This window comes from Neovison vison, chromosome 12 (genome assembly GCF_020171115.1).
Source record: "Neovison vison isolate M4711 chromosome 12, ASM_NN_V1, whole genome shotgun sequence".
NCBI lineage: Eukaryota > Metazoa > Chordata > Mammalia > Carnivora > Mustelidae > Neogale > Neogale vison.
Window position 1 is genome coordinate 131,362,279 of NC_058102.1, and position 21,049 is coordinate 131,383,327.

The 21,049-nt window shown below is 47.7% G+C and overlaps 1 protein-coding gene across 13 annotated transcripts in view; it reads left to right on the plus strand.

The window, feature by feature from the left end:
- KIAA1217 (KIAA1217 ortholog) overlaps window positions 1–21,049 on the plus strand; it is a 682,726-nt gene that overhangs the window by 613,936 nt on the left and 47,741 nt on the right. For 12 of the 13 annotated variants that reach the window (XM_044226903.1, XM_044226902.1, XM_044226897.1 and 9 more), the window contains one exon: window positions 10,217–11,049. In XM_044226903.1, coding sequence (XP_044082838.1) covers window positions 10,217–11,049 — 833 coding nt within the window. Of the gene's footprint in view, window positions 1–5,102; window positions 5,386–10,216; window positions 11,050–21,049 lie in introns of those variants that run through there. The other variant, XM_044226905.1, reaches the window with a different exon arrangement.

The window sequence follows — 21,049 nt, forward strand, 5'->3', positions numbered from 1 at the left end:
CGCTCCTTCTAGGACTGGGTCAGAAAGCCAGCACGTGTCCCTCTTTGACTGACGTGAAAACAGGCAGGGGGCAATGCCAGCAGAAGGGCCATGATTGTCACCAGAGTCCACAGGGTTGATTTCCAGAGGAGCCGTGAGGAAAGAAAGAGGTGCGGAGGGACCCTGAGTAGACCCCAAGAGGTGACACCCAAGAGGGAACACGGGGTGTTGAGACACAAGGACTGCTCGCACCCCGCGGCGGGGTCCCTGGGATGTGGCAGGACAGTGACAGACCGGGAATGAAAGACCATTTGGTTTCCAGCTTGGCACCCACCACCCATCGATGTGTTCACCACCATTTTCTCCACTGAAAAATGCCCACCGTTAAGCTGCGGCTGCAGAGCCCAAAATCTGACCGAGATTGCCGTCACTTTGCTGTTTCAGTTCAGATGTGATGAGGCGTTGTTACATCATCCAACTGCAATTTTAAAAAAAAAAACTTCTTACACTGTGGTGACCATCCTAAAGCTATCTAGTGTTGTATCAACCTTTTCCACTTAATAACGTAATTGACTTGATCAGTTTCCCTAATGAAAGGTTGGAGGGGCGGAGGATACAGTGACAGATACAGTGACAGAATTGTAGTGCCGCCTCCAAGGGGTGCGGTCCCGGGAATGTCCCAGACATTTTGTCCTGTAAGTAATCTGGCATCTGCGACGAATGAAAGTGTGTGTGAGTGTGTACATGTACATATATACATGTTTACACATATATAACTCGTGGCATAGTGATAGCTACATCTACATAATTAGCCATACAGAGTATTTTGGTATATGTCAGTGTAATGTATATAAACATGATACATACTAACATGCATGTAACTGATTTTTTAAAAGATTTATTTATTTTAGAGAGAGTAGAGAGGGGCAGAGGGAGAAGGAGGGAAGCAGACTTGCGGCTGATTGGGGAGCCCAACGTGGGGCTCCATCCTATGACCCTGAGACCATGACCTGAGCCAAATCAAGAGTCAGTTGCTGAACCAACTGAGCCACCCAGGCACCCCAACATGTAACTTAATTCTGAGGCAAGTAATCGTAATCAAGAGAGCATCTGGCTAGTTAGATGCTAAGCCTGCTGAGACGTCTTGCTGTTCCTTTCCTTTGCTGTGGAAATCGGGGTCAGACGGACGCAGATGAGGAGCATCTCCCACAGAGTTCAGTGCCCTGCACACTGAGGGTCAGAACTCAAGCAGATGAGCCCTCCATAATCCCTGCAGGAAGGGCCTCGTGGGGCAGGAGTCCTCACAGAGCAGCACACGGTATCCTGGAGGACAGGGGGTTTCACACTGTGAAACTGTGGAAGAAGCAGTAATAAAGTTTAATAATAATAATGTAATAAAGCCTCACAGTGGCAAGGCTGAAGATGGGCATTCTTGTGCCTCCCTGCTTTGTCGTCATGTGACACGGGGGAAGCTTCTTTCTTTTTTCCTTTCTTTTTTTAAAGATTTTATTTTTAAGTAATCTCTACCCCCAGTGTGGGGCTCGAACTCATGACCCTAAGATCAAGATTCTCCATGTTCCTTTGACTGAGCCAGCCAGGTGCCCTTGGGCAACGTTCTTAACTCCTTACACTTCCATTTCCTAACCCATCCAGTGGGGATAGGAACGCCTGATCTGTGTATTTCACGGAGTTCAATTGGAAGCTCTGTGTGAGCTGCAAACTGCGGGTGTTTATCGTGGGTATGTGTGTGCTGTTTATCGTGGGTATGTGTGTGCCTCATCATCCAAAATCCTTTATAGAATGAGAAACGTTGCCAATAAACAAAGCGATGTCTTACATATTGCACAATGCATGTTGACAAGCTAAGTAGGAGTTTAGAGAACAGTCATAAGAGGAAAAATAAAATCGAAGGGACTGAAAAGTTGTATTTGGGTGACAGAAACGACATAACCACTAACAAAAAAAAAAAAAAACCACAACCACAGAAGCTCCAGAAGGGAGTCCTGTATAAAAGACCCATGTCCGTACAGGCACCTGCAGGATGTGCAGAGACAGGGCGAGAAGACGGGAGAAGTTACTAGTAACTATCTGTTACAAGTGGTAGAAAGAAGATAACGCTTTTACAAATGTAGCTATTTTAGGTACAAAAGGAGGTTGTCCTTGGCCTGGATGGTACAGGAGTATCCCAGAACAAGATTGAGTATTGGTGAGAGGAGCACATTTTTCTTTTATCTGTCCTGCAGCTCCCCACAGTTACTGACTGTGGCTTGGAAGTTAAATGATTTATTTAGCATTGCTTAAGTCTGTTCCAGACTCGGATCTTTAATCAACGTTGGGCACAGCGTTAAGTCAGTCAGGCCTGTAGACCGGAGAGCTCAGCAGAGTTTCCCCTGTCAAAATATTTGTGGGAATAACGCTCATCTTAAATATAGCCATCAGCTAACCACCGACTGGACCATCTCTTTCCTGAGAATTAAGTAATTTTGGCAACAGTCTGTCTGTCTCGTGTCTGGGAGACATTCCATTTATGATCAAATGAAACATTAATAGTTTCACTAAGACCTCGCAAATGACCGTCTGTCCAGTTTTAACAGCATAAGCAAGATGAACTTGAGATTTTCCGACATCATAATTACTTCCCTTCATGGTGCGGTCTTCCTGCTTATAAGCTCATTCTAGATTTCCTTTTATCCTATGTAATTTTTAAAAAGCCAATAAAGTAATGAATGAGAGAGAGGAAATAGAAATAAATTTCACAGGACCGCTTGCCTTACCAGAGCATAAACATTATTTCCTGTTGAGGTAATGCAGAATATTTACTAGCATGTTCTATTTTAATACTAACTCAAAAGAAATAAATTATTTCTACTTTGCTTATAGTGCCAGTTAATGAAAGGAGGAAGGAGAATCGATAGTAGAACACTTAATACACCGCTGGGAAGAAGAAATTCTCAGAGGCCGTAGCATCCCAGGATCGGTCACGCTGAGGAGGGTCTGGTGAACAAAGGACCCAGCGTGCGGAGAATTAGTGGTTGACCGCACCCAGACTGAGCCACATTTCCTGGGGAACTAGACTGAAGGAGCTGTTCTCTGGAGAGCACGAACCAGACAGGTGAAGCCGAATCCTGCCCAGCCCCAGCGTATGGCTTCGGAAATTAGCCTGCCCGGTCCCTCAGCGGGGACTCTAGGACCTCAGGATGGTGACATCCCTCCCTCCACAGCTTCCCCCCAAACCCCCAGCCTCTAGCATGACCTGCGTACTTCTTCCCAGAGGGCAAAACACATCCTGATTCGCCACAGGGCAGGACCAGCTTTCCAACTCCTGACTGGGAATTATAGCTCTCCTAATGACGATGCCAGGGGTGTCGTCTCCAGACTGTTGCTCCGAAGCATCTAGAAAGTGAAAGGAAATTGCTCTGAACAGGTCAGGAAGGGGGAGATGGGAGGGGCAAACCAGACCTTCTCTCACCTTGCACCCCCCTGACTCGCACGGTAACCGGGTCAGCAGAAGCCACCTGTCTCTGCTGCGGTAGGTGGGGACTCCTGTGTTGGGTCTGGTGTGTCACACGTGGCGAAACGGTGGTGGCCGTCGTGTGTCATAACACAGGGTCTTCGGGGATAGGTTAGGGATGGGATCGTGGCTAAAGCAGACAAGGGAGACCAACCCCGACACCCCCTTTCTGGAAAGCATGTGTTTGAAGAAACCAAACCTGCCAGATGCGTGCCAGATGCGTCGGGGGCTGACGGGGTGTGCTTCCCGTCCTCCGGTGAAAATAACAAACCCCAGGCTGATTAGATTAAAAATCGAAACAAGGGTTTTCACATCCCTTCTCCTCCTTCCCGACCTCTTACTTAGGTGGCATCTGTTGCAACACTTTGTCCAAACATTGTTTCTAATGAGACGTCTTAGGAGGGGGACGGTGTCGTGCGCTCCGCGGTCCCCCTCCCTTAATAACCACAGAGCATTTGGACGGCGGTAAACAGTTGTTGAAGAAAGCCTGCCACGCTGACGGGGTCTGAACCTGGGAGACATCATGGAATTCTCTGGGTCAGCAAAACAGCCTCTCCAAGCCTTAAAACGTTTGAAAAATGCGCAGGCTTCCCAGAGCGTGGCCGTGGGGCATGGCGCGAGGCCAGTGGGGCTCCCCCCAGCCCGGCATCACCCATTTCTCGTCCCCGTCTTCCCACTCGGGTAGCTGCTGCACTCGGTCCCCGAGGGCTCAGAAAGCTCGGTGGTGATTCAACAGAGCCTACCTGCCAGCTAAGGAAATGCTTTTCCTCCCTCGCCTTTTGTCAGTAATGCCTTGTTAATTCCTGTCCTTTGCTCAGCACCGCACAAGCCACTTCTTGTCGGGAACACACACCTTCTTGTGCCCGCTGCCCTGCAAGGGAACAGCTGCGTTGACATCAGTTGCCAAAGGAGAGGGGGGTGATCCCTGGAGACGCCTGGGCCTCTCCTCCTCCGCCCTGTCGAGGGTGGGGCCGAAGGGCTCCGGCTTCCCTTCTCGAATCCCCTCTTGGCGTCCGTTGGTCGGTCCTCCCTATCTGTCCCTCTTCCTCTCAGGTACGTTTCCCAGAGCGATCGCCGTGGTTGCTTTGCGTGGGTGCTGCGTGGGACTGATGCATGGCCGGCACCCAAAGTTCAGCTTGGTAGAACCAGGCTGGTTAATTAATACACAGCCTCCTTAATCACCCTTCTGGTTTCTTTCTGCTGGTCTAAACCAGGGAGAGAGGCTCCTGTTTTCCTCTGCTCACCACTCCGCCGACTTCGAAAGTCTGGCAGCGGGATGAGCATTGGGTGCTGGTCTCCCCAGATTTTCCCAGCAGAACACAGTCCAAGAGGGGGCCCAGTGTGGTTAAGGAGCATACCGAGTTTTCCTGCCAGCTTTGTGGTGGCTGGTTGTCTGTCTGTGAGGGATCCTGTTTGCCTGGGTCAAACCTAGTTTGTGGTATTTCCTTCCCCGTTAACCCATTTACCTGGGCCTCCTAGGGTTTGTTCGTTGGTGTGTGTTTTCCATGTAAGCAATTGTTAAAGGCCTGAGTCACCCGTGAGGTAGCCTGTGGTTGGATGTGAGCTGAGGTTACTCAGTGACTAATTTCCAAGGGGAGGAGAAATTGGCTTATCATGGGGAGGACTACTTTTCATCCACGCCTGTGACGGCCTCGCTCGGAACACGGTGGGGAAAACAAGATGGTCTTCAAGGGTGGTAAACACTCAAGCTGGGAACATTTTAGGATCTGTGGCCTTTGCGATTTCTTCCCTGAAGAGAAAACTGTCTAAAATATCCCAAAGTGGAACGGAGGATTTAGATGAAGCCAGCAAACAAAGGACTCGCGTAATTGGGAGCTGAGCCAATTTGCTTTTTTCCACGGCATTAGTAGTACAGGTGATTTCCTTAAGACAAAGTAAGTGGCTTTAATTCTCTGAGGATGGAAGAGTCTCCTGAGAATCCTTTTCAGTTTTGTGTGGTTCCTTCATTGTGTGGTCTGACTGAGTGGTATGTTTACAAATTCTAGACTTGGAATGGTGGGGTTTGAAATACAATAAACTGTGCATAATACTCCCTTTCCGCAGAGAATATGTATATTTTAAGTAGTCCGCGAAGAGACGTGATTACATGAGACAGTTTCCCAAAATGATTTGAAATAAACATTTTGCATGCTAGGTTTTCTTTTTTCTTTCCGGAAATAATTATAAGGTTTTTTGCCCCTTCTTACCTTACATTCAAGAAACTTATAAATGAGCTTATAAACTTATAAATGAGCTTAAAACTTGTAAATGAGCAACGTTTGATTTAACTCGCTGAGTTTTAGAGAAATGAGATATAGGTATATGTAGGATTCCTAACTCAAATTAATTTGAAACTGCCCCAGATTTCATCGGGCCTCTAGGAAGTAGGGGCCAGCCAGTTTACTGAGGTCTGTGCGGTGGGCAGGGACAGCGGCTCCCAGCCAGGACCACGGTGCTGAACTCTGTAAATGCCGCTGTTTACAGAAACTGGAATTGCTCAACCAAGAGAAAGCAGGGGTTTGAGTGGTCATGGTGGGAGGGAGAGCCCATGCCCACCAGAGGAGGTAAATGAGGGACAACAGTCTAGTTCATACATTGCCGTTGTATCTAGAGTAGATAAATGAGCATTTTCTTTGTCTGGACCGAGGTTCAGATAAACAGATCTGTTTTGGATTCTGGTAAGGTGTTAAAAGAACCTTTATTCTTGGGTTTAGGTTCTGTTTTTCTTGCTATAAGATGAAATTCTTGGGGTGCCTGGGTGGCTCAGTGGGTTAAAGCCTCTGCCTTCGGCACAGGTCATGTTCCCAGGGTCCTGGGATTGAGCCCTACATCAGGCTCTTTGCTCAGCAGGGAGCCTGCTTCCCTTCCTCTCTCTCTGCCTGCCTCTCTGCCTACTTGTGATCTCTCTCTGTCAAATAAATAAATAAAATCTTTTTTAAAAAATGAAATTCTTCAAGGCTCACATAAAAACATGAGTGTTGAAACCTTCTGGGACAGACGTGTCAGAAGTGTCAGTGACATAATGTATGCAGATATTTTGAGAGAGATGATGGAGAAGATTAATGACATCAGAGAGACTAGTGGGAGAAGGGAGGCCGATAGATTAAGGTGGGTAAGAACCGTGTGTGTGTGTGTGTGTGTGTGTGTTGCCAATTTATTTTACCTTTAAAGTTTGATATAATTTCCTCCTAAGAGCTCTGACTTGGAGGACTAGTGCAGGAAGAACTCAATATGCATTTAATGCTACTTCTGGACTCATTGGCCCAAAAAAGACCAGTTAGACAACAAAACTGTGTGGGTGCCTGATTCCAGGAAGATATCTCCATGGGAAGAACACTAGCATAGAAGCCTGGAACTTTTTGAAACTATGTATCATAGAATCTTAATCATCATGCTGATTGTCAACCAGACAGCGAAGTGTATGAAGTCCACCTTTTATTGGAATAGCAAGTGGTCTCCTTGGGAGATCACAGTGCAGCCTTGAAAAAGATTCTCTTTTCATCTTCCCATCCCTTCCGCCTCGTTTTAAGAGTGGCCGCCTTTGGTTGCTCCATATCCTTTAGCGTATGAACTGAGGTTTTCAGATTTGAAAGGTTCGCTCTCACTGTGGGTGGAAAACATCTTCCCACTGTATAATGGAAACATCGCGTCGTTCTCCTTCTGGGCTCTCTGTAAAGCCGAGGATGAAATTATCATGGGTTCTTTTTTGAAACTCAGTCCTGTAAAGTCAGTCATAGCTTGGCAAAGCAAGGTAAGAATTCTTTCAAAGGCTTCCAACCTCCAAGTCATCCGGATTGATGGAGATCGTCCTGCTCTGTCCTAGCTGAATGCTTGCGTCTGCCTGCATTGTAGGTGACTCAGGTGGACAGTGATTCTTTCAGTGACCCTGTTGGGTGACGGCAAGATTAAAGTGAAGTGGACCAGGCCGAGGCTGATAAGAGCATTACCCTCAGATACATGATGCTAATAATGTATGGCTAGGATCCATCCTTGTTGGCTGAAGTCCCATTCTGGTTGGTTGGTACCCACATAGTACTAGCTCCTGGATGGTAAATACCTTGACTATCACCCACATTCCCCTATGAGTGCACAGTGCATCAGAATTATTATTAATTCTTACATTTCTTTCTGAATCCATCTACACACGATGTCAAGAAAGTCCAATGAGTTTTTTTTTTTAAAGATTTTTTTAAAGATATCTACTGTGTGCTGGGGATGTGGGACCAGTGGAAATAAAACTGCCACTGCTCATGAGGAGCCTGCGTACTCTGGGGTCCCCGGAAACACTTGGCCTCCCAAGGAAACTCAGGAGCCCCTTCAGTGGAGCTCAGATAACACACCCTGAAAGGGTTCCTTTTGGTTGCTCGGTATTTGCATCTTGCTTGCATTTTTTCTAATAGGTCATTTCCATGATGAAATCCACCATAATTTGTAAAATTCCCAGGTTAGGGATTCTGCACTGCTGGATTCTTCCAGAGACAAGACAAGGAAGCTGCGTGATTCCCGAGGCTTCTTCCCCTACCTGCTTCTCTAAGAGATGTCCACAGCAATGTACCTTCTCAAGGGCGGGAACTTGGCGTTAGAACTGTATCCTAGAACAGTGTCTGGTTCTTAGCAAGTGCTTGGTAAATACTGCTTAGTAAATGAATGCATTTATAAAGTAGGAATTTGGTATGTATTCAGAACCTTGGACTCTGTTTCATTTTCAGCTTCTCCTGTTGCCTCTGCTTTTGCTTTTCTCATTCCCCATCACTCACACCTGGGTCTTTTGACTGCTTGTTTTGGTGCTTGTCCATTCAAGCCCACCTCCTCTCTCCTCAGGCCCCTACCTTCCCCACCTCCAACTGCTCATGCTCTCTCTGTCTGTCACATCCCCCAACAGTCTGGATGCGGATGTGGGCTCCTCTGAGAGCACAAACAGAACTTGAAGAGTGGGCTGTCCATCCTATCTCCTGTAGCCATGTGAAATCTCAGCGAGTTAGTTATTACCCTCTTGGGCTTTAACCAAAACAAAAAGTATCAAATATTCCTATTTTGAATTAATCTGTATTTCTTTATTCTGCCCCCCTTGCTACACACAATAGCGTAATTGCAAATTAGTTTCCACTCCCCACTCCACCCCCCCCTTAACTTGATGCGATATAATTGACATGTAACATTACATTCGTTTCCGATGTACAACGTAACGGTTCAATATGTGTATATATCGCACGTGATCACCTTGGTAAATCCAGTTAACATCCATCACCATATATCGTTACAGATTTTTTTCCTTGTGATGAGAACCTTTAAAATCTATTCCCCTAGCAACGTTCAGATACACAATGCGGTATTATTAATTATGGTCACCGTGCTGTACATTACATCCGCATGACACTTTATTTTACAACTGCAAGTTTATATACCTTTTGAGCCCCTCCACCCACTTCACCCAACCCCAATATCATGTCTCCGGCAACCACCGATCTCTTCTCTTGTGTCCATGATTCTTGAGTCATTGACTTTTTAGTCATTGTTTCTTCCAGAGGCTAGCTAATGGAAGACCCAGTGGGAGTCTTCAGTCTCTTGAACTGGATGGTAATGACACAGCCCAGAAGTCACTGCTGTCTGGGCTCAAAGTAGCCGACTTAGGATGGACGGCTCCCATCAGACTCCTTATGACATGGCAACCCCAGAGAGGCTCCCTGGGGCTTCCCCCGCTATCCGCCATGTTGAGATTCTCTCTCCGTTCTTCTCCCTTGTCCTCTCCACGATGAGTTCTGCCTCCGATTGCATTCTTAGCTTCCAGATCATTAACGTCTTCCAGCGTCTTAGCGCTGGTTTCTCCTAGGCTCGAGCAAACAGTTGGTGAATGAATGCTTACCTCCAAGTTTTCCCTGTGCATCTTCTTACCCTCCCTGGCCATGTCCCTAGATTGTATCTGCTTGGAAGGATGGAAAAAGATGCTCACTATTTTCCAGGGTTAATATTAGAAAATGTGCCTGGGAGAAATTTTTAAAAATGTAATTTTAGCATGTTTGACATATTAGACCCACATTTATTAAGCATCTCAGAAAAGCTATGATCTGAAAAAGTTTAAACCCCTGCACTGTTTTTCCCCCAAACCTCACAATGTTGAGCTCTCTAATGGGTGTTTCTTGTGGTTACAGTAGCAAGCGCCCACGAGCGTAGGGGCTTAAAACATCACAAATTCACTATCTTACAGTTGTAGATATCAGAGGTCCAAAATGGGTTTTACAGGCCAGTTTCAAGGTGTTGACAGTGACCATACTCTCTGTAAGCTCTCGGGGAGAGTCCATTTCCTTGCCTTTTCCAGCTTTTAGAAGCTGCCTGCCTCCCTGGGCCCCTGGGCCCTTCTTCCATCCTCACAATCAGCAGAACATTTTCCAGTCTCTCTGTCTGACCCTGCTGCTGTCCTCACAGCCCTTCCCTGACTCTGACTCCTTCCTCCCTCTTTCACATGTCGTGTGGTGGCATTGGGCCATCTGGATATTGGCCCAATACACTGGATATACTAGCTCAGTATTCTTACAAAGGAACATCTACAGGGTCCCCGTGGCCGTGGAAGGTGACGTACTTACGGGTTCCAGAGATCAGAGTGTGGACATGCTGCCCAAGGAGGGGCCCTTCGGCCTGTTGCCATGGGAGAGCCACGCTGTCACCCTGAGACAGCTCCAAAAACACAAGTATCAAAGGAGATCTTCTAACTTCTCGTTTTATTTTCAGATGCAGAGAGAAATTGTGTATGCGCGAGGAGATGGCCCTGGTGCCCCTCGACCGGGATCCACAGCCCATCCACCCCACGGCATCCCAAACTCTCCACCATCCACTCCTGTGCCCCATTCCATGCCTCCTTCCCCATCCAGAATTCCTTACGGGGGCACCCGCCCCATGGTTGTTCCTGGCAACGCCACCATCCCCAGGGACAGACTCTCCAGCCTGCCGGTCTCCAGGTCCATCTCGCCCAGCCCGAGTGCCATCCTGGAAAGGAGAGATGTGAAGCCCGATGAAGACATGGGTGGCAAGAACATCGCCATGTACCGGAACGAGGGCTTCTATACCGATCCTTACCTTTATCACGAGGGGCGGATGAGCATCGCGTCTTCCCACGGCGGGCACCCGCTAGACGTCCCCGATCACATCATCGCGTATCACCGCACAGCGATCCGCTCGGCCAGTGCTTACTGCAACCCTTCTCTGCAAGCGGAGATGCACATGGAGCAGTCGCTGTACAGACAGAAATCTCGGAAATACCCAGAGAGCCACCTGCCGACCCTGGGCTCCAAAACGCCCCCTGCCTCTCCTCACCGAGTCAGCGACCTGAGGATGATAGACCTGCACGCCCACCATAACGCCCACGGGCCCCCTCACACCTTGCAGCCAGAGCGGGCCTCCCCGAGCCGCCAGACCTTCAAGAAGGAGCCGGGCACCTTGGTGTATATTGAAAAGCCACGGACCACTCCGGGATTAGCCAGCATTGTGGACTTCGGCCCTCCTCTCTTGGAGAAGCAGGTGTTTGCCTACAGCACTGCTACCATCCCCAAAGACAGAGAGACCAGGTAAGGTGGTGAGGGCGGCCCAGGGTGGTCTGTGTCTGTGAGTGGTTGAGGGCTGCCCTGCAGGGTCAGACCAAGGGGACAGAGGTTGGCTGAGCCCCAGCCCCCACCTCGGGCAGCTGGGAGAAGCCACAGCTTCTGGGATCAAAGGCCATCCGGGTCTGCAAAGAGTTTCCGCATAGGTGGGGGTTCGGGTGACGCAGGCCAACAGCTGTGACAAATGGGGGGCGGTCCGTGGGAGCGTGCGGATCGTGGATCTAACAGCAGCATCATTAGTGTAAATCCAAACAAAAGGAAAGAAAATGGTGATAAGCAGAAACCGTTTGGACAAATGGATCAGGAGCTCGTGGTAATTGATCTGCCAGTGAAAAGAAGGAGCGGGTGGTTCAAGTTTTAACTGTCTGAAATGGCAATTTGTGTTTTCCTGTGGAGTGCAGTTCTGCTTTCTCATCTGGCCTTGGGAAATGGAAAGAATGTGTCACTGACTGTCATCTAGGGTGATAAAGCACGAATTTGCATGCGAATAGGATGGTTTAGATTTAATACTCAGGAGTGGTAACTGAGATCAGCAAAAATTTTTTAGGGAATGAGACACTCTTGAGTATTTCAATTTCTTTTCTCATCTACTCTTTTTTGGTGTAACTTACCAGCCTAGTCCATTTCAAAGACCCTCCCAATCTCGTATAATAATAGGAAAGCTAATTTTGATAGAGGGAATTTCTCTAGCCTAAATCAATTGAAAGAAGCCAACATAATAAAAATCTAGTCAAAGAAATGGAGTCTGAAAGAGGGTAAGCGTTTTAATCTCTTGTCATCTATGAATTCAAAAGGGGCGTGAGAAATAAGATTAAATATTCAGGGAATCAGCAGTTTATTAGAATCACTCTTCTCTGTTTCTCGCCAAAAAGATAGTATCACCTACATACTATCAGCATCCTGATTTTTTTTAAAGATTCATTTGTTTACTTTAGAAGGAGAGAGCAAGCACCTGGGGGGAGGGGCAGAGGTCGAGAGAAAGAATCCTGAAGCAAGCTCCCCACTGAGCGTGGAGCCCAGTGCTGGGCTGGATCCCAGGACCCTGAGGTCATCGCCCGACCCAAAAGCAAGAGTCGGCCGCCCAACCGACTTCTCTACCCAGGCGCCCCCATCATCCCAGCTTACAGATGCAGAAACCGAGGCTCAGAGAAGTTAAGTCCTTCCTCAAGGTCATAGTACGTGGCATAGAACATCCATATCTGTTAAAGAATCCTGACCTTTTACCACCGTGAAATAGTCTGCCAGATGAGTGGGACCTGTGAGCCACACCTGCACCCCGCAGAGAAGTCAGTGTAGGGGTGAATTCTGAACATTTCTACCAGAATTCTTAAGAAATTGTTTCGGGTCTAGATGCTACGCAACTGCTCCTGAAGGATATCTACAGTCATAAACGGGGTAGCATTTGCATAATTATGCTGCTAAATATATACCGGCCATTTAAAATATAACTGCCCTAGCTAGTATATTAGCACAAGTATGCGGCGAATGGGGGAAGAAAAAGTATCTTTGATAGGCATTTATTTCTGAAAAATGAATGCAAGTACTACGTCAAAGAAAAATTTTTCAAAACAGGAGCGCCAGAAACAACTACCGAAGCACGAAATCAGAGCCCATTGTTTGCGCCAAAAGCCGGCTCTTATCTTAGATTTAATCTGTTTATTTTAAGAGTTCAGCCCCTACAAGTCTACCTTCATGGCTGTGGAGTCGAATCAAGCGCCAAACCCATGTCTGTCGCCCTTTCGGAATATTAAACAGCAAATACATCTTGAGAGCGCGTCTTCTCCAAAACTCTCAAGTGACATTTTACATCTAAGATGTGAAGCTACAAAACGCAGGGGACTGAGAAATCCGTGGCACTCCTTTCTTTTGGACCCTGCTGGGTTCAGGTGCCGTTCCAAGGAAATAGCCCGGATAACTGCAGGATGTTTGAAATCAGAGAGAAAAATTCTTTCTTTCTCATCTGCACTTAGGAAACCTCCCGTGGTAGCTTTTTTTCCTTTCCTTTCCTTTTTTTTTTTTTGAACATGATTTTATAACTGCTCTATTGACTTGAAAATGAAGAGTTAAGGATGAAGTCATTTCATCTCGCTCCTTATATGTAGTCGTGTGTCTTGATCAGATGCATTTGGCTTCTCTTGTCTTACAAAGACACTTCCGGAAAGCATCTAGTGAGGACAAATTTTATATAGAAGATCTGGGGGGGAGAGGCATGTGTTGAGTAGAACACAGAGGACAGTAGGGCTTTCCTCCCAAGATGGCCATGGATTTGGGAGGTAGAGATGCAGGATACAGCCATGTTGACTTCTTTAAGACAGCAGTTTTCCTGTCTGAGCTTTTAGAAAGAAAAACAATCTCAAGTGAGAAGGTGGCTCTATCCAGATGAGTTCCCTTCAGCCGGGAGGCCAAGAAGAGAATGGTCCACATGGCTGTGAGGGAGTGTTGGGGGTGGGGGGGGTGGACAGTGTGTGACAGATGACTCAGTGTGTGAGGCTCTGTCTTCCCTAGGTTATAAAATTCCTTCATTAAATAGCATCGTTATTTCTATTCATGGCACATAAAGCAGCCCTCAAGAATTGTAAAAATCTAGGACATTTATGTTTTGCTACTTTCTATTTATAGTTTGGATCCTATAATGTAAAATATCTTTATTGAAATTCAAGAGTGCTCATCGCAAAGTGACTAAGAGCTCCCTTTCCAAATGTATACCAGATTCCTTCTAATGTAGTGTTGTTCAAGACATGGTAAACTTGAACCGAGATCATATTTTTACATCATTCCACACCTACGATAGCTAAATTCCACACGAGTCGAGAGTCCACTGGGGAGTAGATTCTCGCCTAGCCTCGGCGCCTCTGCCTGGAGGAAGAAAAGCCATGTGAGATGGCATCGTGATCTCTAAGAATTCCCCAGTTGAGAGAAACAGAGGTCCCCGCCCCGGGCCCCTTAGAAGAGAAAAGAAACTTCTGTGTAGACTGAACAGTGCACGCTAACTGGTGTCCATTGTTATCACTTCATGTCACTTTCTTACTGGAGGAGGATTACGTGTTACTCTGTGGGTAGCTTCGAGGGGTGGAATGCCTCCTTGGTTGAACAGTGGATTGAGCAGAAGTCTGAATTCAGATTTATGTCATTGAAAAATGTTCACAGTGACTGGCAGACCTTTGAAGATTTTCAAACTATGCTTTATCCTAAAATTGAGGATTAATTTGTGTTCCTTTTTCCAAGCGCTTATTCAAAAGTGAGCCGCATCAGAAGCCTCCTAAGTGGTTAGACTTCGGATCTTTCTAGAAAGAGGTGTCTTACCTTTGTCGCTTGTTGATATTTTGGGCCGGATGTTTTGTTGTTGGCTGGGTGAAGGGGCTCTTCCGTGCCCTGAAGAATGTCTGGTGGTGTCTCTGGCTTCTTCCCTGCTGGATGCCGGAAGCAAACTACCCCAGCCCCGCCCCTCGTAAGGACAGTCAGAATGTCTACAGACATTGTCAAATGCACTTCCTGCGGGGTGGGGGGGTATGGTGGAGGAGTAAGGGTTGGGGTCAGATGCAAAATGCCCCTGTCTGAGAAGCGCCGGTTCTCAAGGAAATTTGGACTTTTTCTGCCTAATGAAATACAGACGCGGAAGAGTACCCCACACTCAGATAATGTAAGTTGTGACATTCGTAAAACACGGATCTTGACAATCGTTACCCCATTTTAGCCCTTCACCTCTTGGTGAAGCACCTTCACTACCGTGAAAACCTGCTCTTACGACCTTTGATTCAGTCTATCCGTGATCAACCATTCACTGAGGGGCAGCAGTGTGCCATGTTCATGAACATGAACTCCGAAGCCAAACTGCCCGGGGTTCACATCCCGGTTCGGACACTGGCTAGCAGTGGAGACCTTTGACGGGTTACTGAACCTCTGCCTCAGTTTGCTTATCTGTAAAATAGGTATAATAATAACACCTGCCTCATGGGCTGGAACAACTCGTTACAATTAAGAGCGTGTGTTCTACATGGCAAGGAGTTGTGTGTTTCTGCTTCGAGCAAAGCACCCTACTACATGCTGCTCACCAGAGATCAGTGTGGAGAGATGGCTAAGACCGGGACTGTGCCTAAAGAAGCAAGGAGACGGATTGTCAAGTGTACCCCCAGGAAGAACAAAAAGCAGGTGGGCAGGTGTGGAGAAAATAAAACTAAGTGTGAACAGAGAAGAGAATTAGCTGGGCTTAAAGATCCAAGGTAGAATGTTTAGAATATCAAAGCCATTTTAAAATCCAGTTCAGGAGAGCAGTCAGAGTTCCATGTCTTCTGGGGTCCGGAAGCAGAAAGACAAGCCAGGATTAGGACATCCTTTTAAATGCACCTAAGCTATGTGAGTGATGACAGAGATGCCTGACCAGGAAACACTGACATTATTAGGTCATCGGTTTTGCTGCCTAACAGTGCCTGACTGATTTCGGCTCTTGTCTGAACTGCTTTCCCACGTAGCTCTAATTATGGATCAATAAATGTTTATGGAGCCCCTCTTAAGTGCTGAGCTGCAGACTGGATGCTTTAAGGCGTAGAGAGAAACCTCGATGTGGTCCCCACGCACAAGGGATATAAACTAGGAAGACAGTCATAAAACATGAAAAGCATGATACAAGCGATGCCACGGTTAAGGAGAGGAACTTCTGAGCTGAAAATGCAGGCTAAAAACGGTTTCGTAGGAACCACCACAACAGTAGGATTTCTCTCATGGGTGATGCCCAGGGGTGCTTTCCTTGTCACCTGAGGGTGACAACGTCTCCTAGCAAAGCAAAAGGGAGGACACAATTCCAGGTCAGTGAGAGGGGGATGTGTCTCTCCCCGGGGCCTGCAGCTCCAGGGGCAAGATCTGTTCTCCACATCTCCACGTCCAGCTGGAAAGTCAGGACACGTTTCACTTGAAAACAATGAGGAACAATGATCGCGCTAATAATACCCTGTAGGTTGAAGAGGCTTCCGTGGACCAGCTGGAAAACCAGCCACCATCTATTCCAAGTACGAAACAATGAAAGTACAAGTAAACTTTTCAATTACAAGGCTGTCATAATCTGGGGAACTGCTTGTACATAATTAATTCAAAAGAAGTGATACAGACAGTAATTGCTGTGAATTCAGGAAAAAAAAAAAAAGAGCCCTTTCCCGAACTTGCGCTGGTCTGGGAGCTTTCGTGAGAATGTCGGGATGGACTGCGATTCAAGGGAAATGCATAATGAAATGAAAAGATGTCATTTGGAAAGACGGACTGATCTCTCTCCCAAATTTGCTATATTTCTGCTTTATGGTTCCAGACAAATAACTCCTGCGCGTGTTGTTCTGCTGGTCTCGGAAGCCAAATCGGTGTCAGTCCATCGAATTATTACTTCCTGCACAGGAATATAACGTCATGGTTAAGTAATATTTGCTTGTCGCTCCTTAGGCTGCCGGATTCAGGCAAGAGCTGACTGGTAAACATGATGCTTAACCATCGGACAAATTCATGAAGCCAGTTTATGGCTGTAGGGATATTCTAGCAGAAATACCGGCGGAATGAAAGCTTCGAGGTCTGTGTTACCTTAAGCAAACGAGTTTCTCAAAAGGGAAAGCCATCCTCTGTCACTAATTAGATGACATTAAAATGCACCCCGTATCTCCTTTGAATAGTCACGAGGTGCTGTCAGTCCGGTGGCTTAGACCCAAAACCAGAAGCAAAGCCAGAGCGACCTAAATACTGTGCGATTCGGATAATCCCCTTTCCTCGCCTTCTTCCAAAAGAAGAGGAATACACGTTTAGGGATGGGTTCTATGGCGAGAGCCGCTCAGTGTGGGGTCAGTGTGGTTCCCATCCGGCCTGAAGATGGGGCACCTCCCAGTTGCCCGATGGCCCAGGAACTGGGTAATCCCGGGTCCTCGTGATGTCCAGGCCATATTTGAGCCTCTCTCCTGACTGGTGGCCCATCCGTCTGGAGGAGATCGCGGAGATTTTACGCTTGGCTTTTCTTGAGTTTTTGGAGTTTTATTTTTCACGAGTGAAGTGTCAAAAATTTCGCCAGGTCTAAGCATTAATTCAAACATTCAAAAATGGCGGGTCTACAGAAGTCAGGATTGGCCACCACACTCGTGTAGGGCCAGCTGGTATGAGGAGTAAACCCCTCCTCTCCCTCCCCGACCATCTTCAGAGATGACCCGGGATCTGAGAGGCCACTCTGCTCATCGCTGACTTTACAGGAGAATCAGACGAGAGATTTCCCACAGAGCCTGGCGTCTGGAGCTCTTCCAGCCAAACGATGTCGTTACTGTCAAACTGTGTCAATATTTTTTTTTTGTCTTTGTAATAAAAACAGTATGTCCCTCACGCCTCCAGTAAACACAGACGTCTAAGAAGGACGAAATGCAAAAAGACAGGAGGGAGGCCAGCTCTAGGAAACGCCTCCCTTCTTTCTCCTGAGTCTGTCTTTTGAGTTCACCCTAAGGTTTTCTACGTCAAAAGCAGGAGGAAGCAGAGAGCGTATTTCCACAGCTCCTGTAGGACCCCCTCAAGAGACCCATCTCTCCATCACCTCTGACACCATCTCTGGTTGGAAGATCAGTGGCAGCCCCCGTCAGGTGGCTGGGACACGAACGAACGGCTCTTCGGACCGGTTTGTACCTGTGCAAAACCTGCGAAGTCATTTCCAAAAGCGTGAAGATGAAACATGACCTACCCTCAGGGAGGAGAAAGAAAATGACAAGTAGGTGATTTCACAAGCCAGGGTGTAGGCTCCTCCTGGGGAGCGAAGGTTCTCACCTCCAGGGAGATGAAGCGCCTCACCCCAGGTGGTGAGTCACTGTCCTTGGGAGGGGCCCTGCCTAGCTAAGCCTCCCTGCCCTTCGCTGTAACAGGGGGATGGGAGTATGACCTCTTGATGGTTCTGCACAGCTTGAATGACATGGGCATACACTGGGAAGTGACCTGGAAGGTTCTATCAGAGCAGTGCGTGGCTCTGTTCTATAGGGCCACTGGATCTGGCCCTCTGGATCTGAGCGACTGTGTCCTCATGCCTGATGTGGGCTGTATTCTGGTTCCAGCCAGTACAGTCTGCCCGGAAAGCAAGTTGTGAATCAGGTTAAAGGCCACCTGGAAAACTTCCTGGCGTTTTTGCTGTGCCAGGCAGAACGCTCTTGGGTGATCGGGCTCCTGGGAGCTCGGAGCTGGGTGTGGCTGAGCTTAGCGTGACCTGCGGGGCCCGCCATGCCCCTCCCCCCCCCTTTATTTTTTGGCTTGTCAAGATCATTAAACCAGAAGGGAAGGGAAACGGTGGGGCCTAACTAAGTTCCTTCCAACCAGAAAATTCTGTCATTCTAGAATCCTAAGTCTGGCCGCATTTCAGACATGGTATGCTCTTGGAGGGTTGGGCATAAGGAAATGGGCACCTCTGTTTCACAAGGGGTGCCAGGCTTTGAAGGCCCCATCTCCTCTGTGCGCTGAAAGTTCATTCAGCCTTTTACGTAATGGGTCACGAGCTCCTGGTTCCCTGGCTTCCTGTGTTTGAATGTGTTGGGCCTTGCCTACCTCCGGGACTTTGCACTTGCTCTCCCTCTGCCTCGTGCCTCCTTCTGCCCGTGCGTGGTTATTGGCTCCTCACCGACGTCAGGCATTTACTCAACGCCGTCAGCTCAGTGAGACCTTTATTGGCCATCTACACACACACACAAACAATAGTATAATTCAATAAAATACCTGTTTCTACACAAGAGTATACACCTATGTTTATATGCTTACATATATGTTTTTCTCTCCTTCCTTAGTTTGTTGTACCCTCCCCTCATAAGCTCCATGAGAGCAAGGCCTTTGCTTGATTCGCCGCTGCATCCGCAGCTCCTAGGTCTGTGCCTGGCACACAGTCGATGTTGGAACAAGGTTTGTGGGATGGATGAAGTCCAGGGGAGGAAAGGAAGCCTCGTGCATCCCTCGTGTCCCGCAGGCGATAATGTATTTGCCTGTGCACTTTTTCCCTTGCCCTCATCCCCACGCCTCTGTGAGAGGACACCCCAGGGGGACAGAGAAGGCTGTTGTTATCCTAGTTGGACGGTTGAGGAAATGGAGATGTTCGTGTTGTGACATGGGAGTGCAGCTTTGTCCCCCCGGCGGGCGGCCGCAGGTCAGCTCGGGCTCCGTGTATCCAGAGAGTCTGTCCCGTCTCAGGTGTGCAACGCAGGCGTGACCGCTTCATTCATCCCGTACTTGGGTCAGAGGCCTTGGCATCCTCTTGATTGGTCTCTCTCCCACTCCCCATTTGGACAACCAGAGAAGGCTGTCCCTTACTCTAGCCCTCTTCCTCGAGCTTCCTGCTACCACACTGGTGGTGCCAGCTGCCACCCGTCTGTGACGGTGGCCTCCGACCTGGTGTCCCTACCCTGTCCCCGCCCACCTCTGGAGCCAGAGAACAAATCTAAACTAATGCCTGCTCCAGAATTGTTGCTTCCATTGAATGTTCTTAGTCTAATTCCACTGCTCTTGCCCCAGGACTCCCCTAGTGTGTTGTTCTCCTCTCTTTTCCTGCTGCTAAATCCTATTCTTTGGGCTTCATTCACGAGTCTCCTAATAGGAGGAGTTGCTCTTCCCCAGCTGACACCGTCTGTGTCCGTCCTCCGGGGGCACTTGACCGTTAGGAGCACCCGGACCTAGATCCCAGCCAGCTATGCCCACCCCTGCCCCACCCCCAGTTGGGTCATCTGAAGTCTAGGGTCAGCAAGAAAGATCAGTAACATTTTCCCCCAGCACCTGTCACAGGGCTCACACTCAGTAGCAATCACGGAAGTTACTAGCAATCAAATGTCACTTGAGTCCTTTCGGGTAAATAGCACCAGTTACAAGCTAATATGCAAAAAACTATTTATTCCAAGGAACACAGCATTCTCTTCACATCTCATCATGAGCTTTCATTTTCTCAGTGCCTCAGTGCCTCTTTTATAAAGAAAGGTTAGAAATAGCTTTTTTCCCCCCAGATCTTTATAAATGGGGCTCCATTTTTTGCCTGTTTCTTTACAGGCGTCATTAGATGTGCATATCTTCGTGGCCATCCGTCAAAGGCAGAGCATTCCAGATGATCACTTTTCGCTTTGGTCATTATTTCTTTGTTGAGTTGGGGAAAAGCTGGACTTTGCAGATCTAGACAGTAAAACCAGACCAAGTAAGAACCGAAGGTCAGAGTATGTCTGAAGAAGAGTCGAGCGTCTTGGAATGGCCAACTTGTGAAAGGGTTACCTGAGTGGATGTTGACACTCTAAGAGATAATGAATTGGAATGGGACAGGAGGGAGGCCAGCCTCCTGTGCTGAAGTCCTCCAAGGACGTGGGAATGTCCCAGATGCTGGTAGGGCATTTACGGGTGAGGAAGTCAGAATTCAGAAGCGTGGCAGATGTTGAGCAGCTGGCCAGAACAATGGACTGAAGCAGTAAGAGGAAACATGGAGCATACCCAGTCTTCCTTCTCCATGGGCAGAGGATCAGGGGAGAGATAGCAGCCTTCAAGGTCAATGTTATCAACACCATTTCTTCGTGACCGTCTGTATCTGGTTTTCGTCCAAGGACTGAGAACACAAGAAAGTGCCAGACATGGTCACATGCAGTGGTTGGGGGACAACCTTAATGCGTACGGAACACGGCAGCCCCATGGCAGTTACTGGCCACGCCCACAGTGTCTCCTCAAGAAATCTAGAGGTTTCCGTGAGCAGTTAGATTGATTGGGCGTTTTCAGAGGAATGTTTTTAGTTATAGAGTTCTTTCACCGATAGGTTAACTTTGGGCAGAAATAGAAAGTTCCCTGCTCGGAGTCCTATTTGAAGCTTTACCACAAATTCAGATCATTTGAATTCCAGTGTTCTGTTGAACTCTTCTGAAAACAGTGACTTGAATTACTTTGGTTTTTTTTTTTTTTTCCCCCTCATACCAGAGAATCAGGGCACGAGCAAACAAGGGCATAGCCCAGCTTTAAGCCTGTT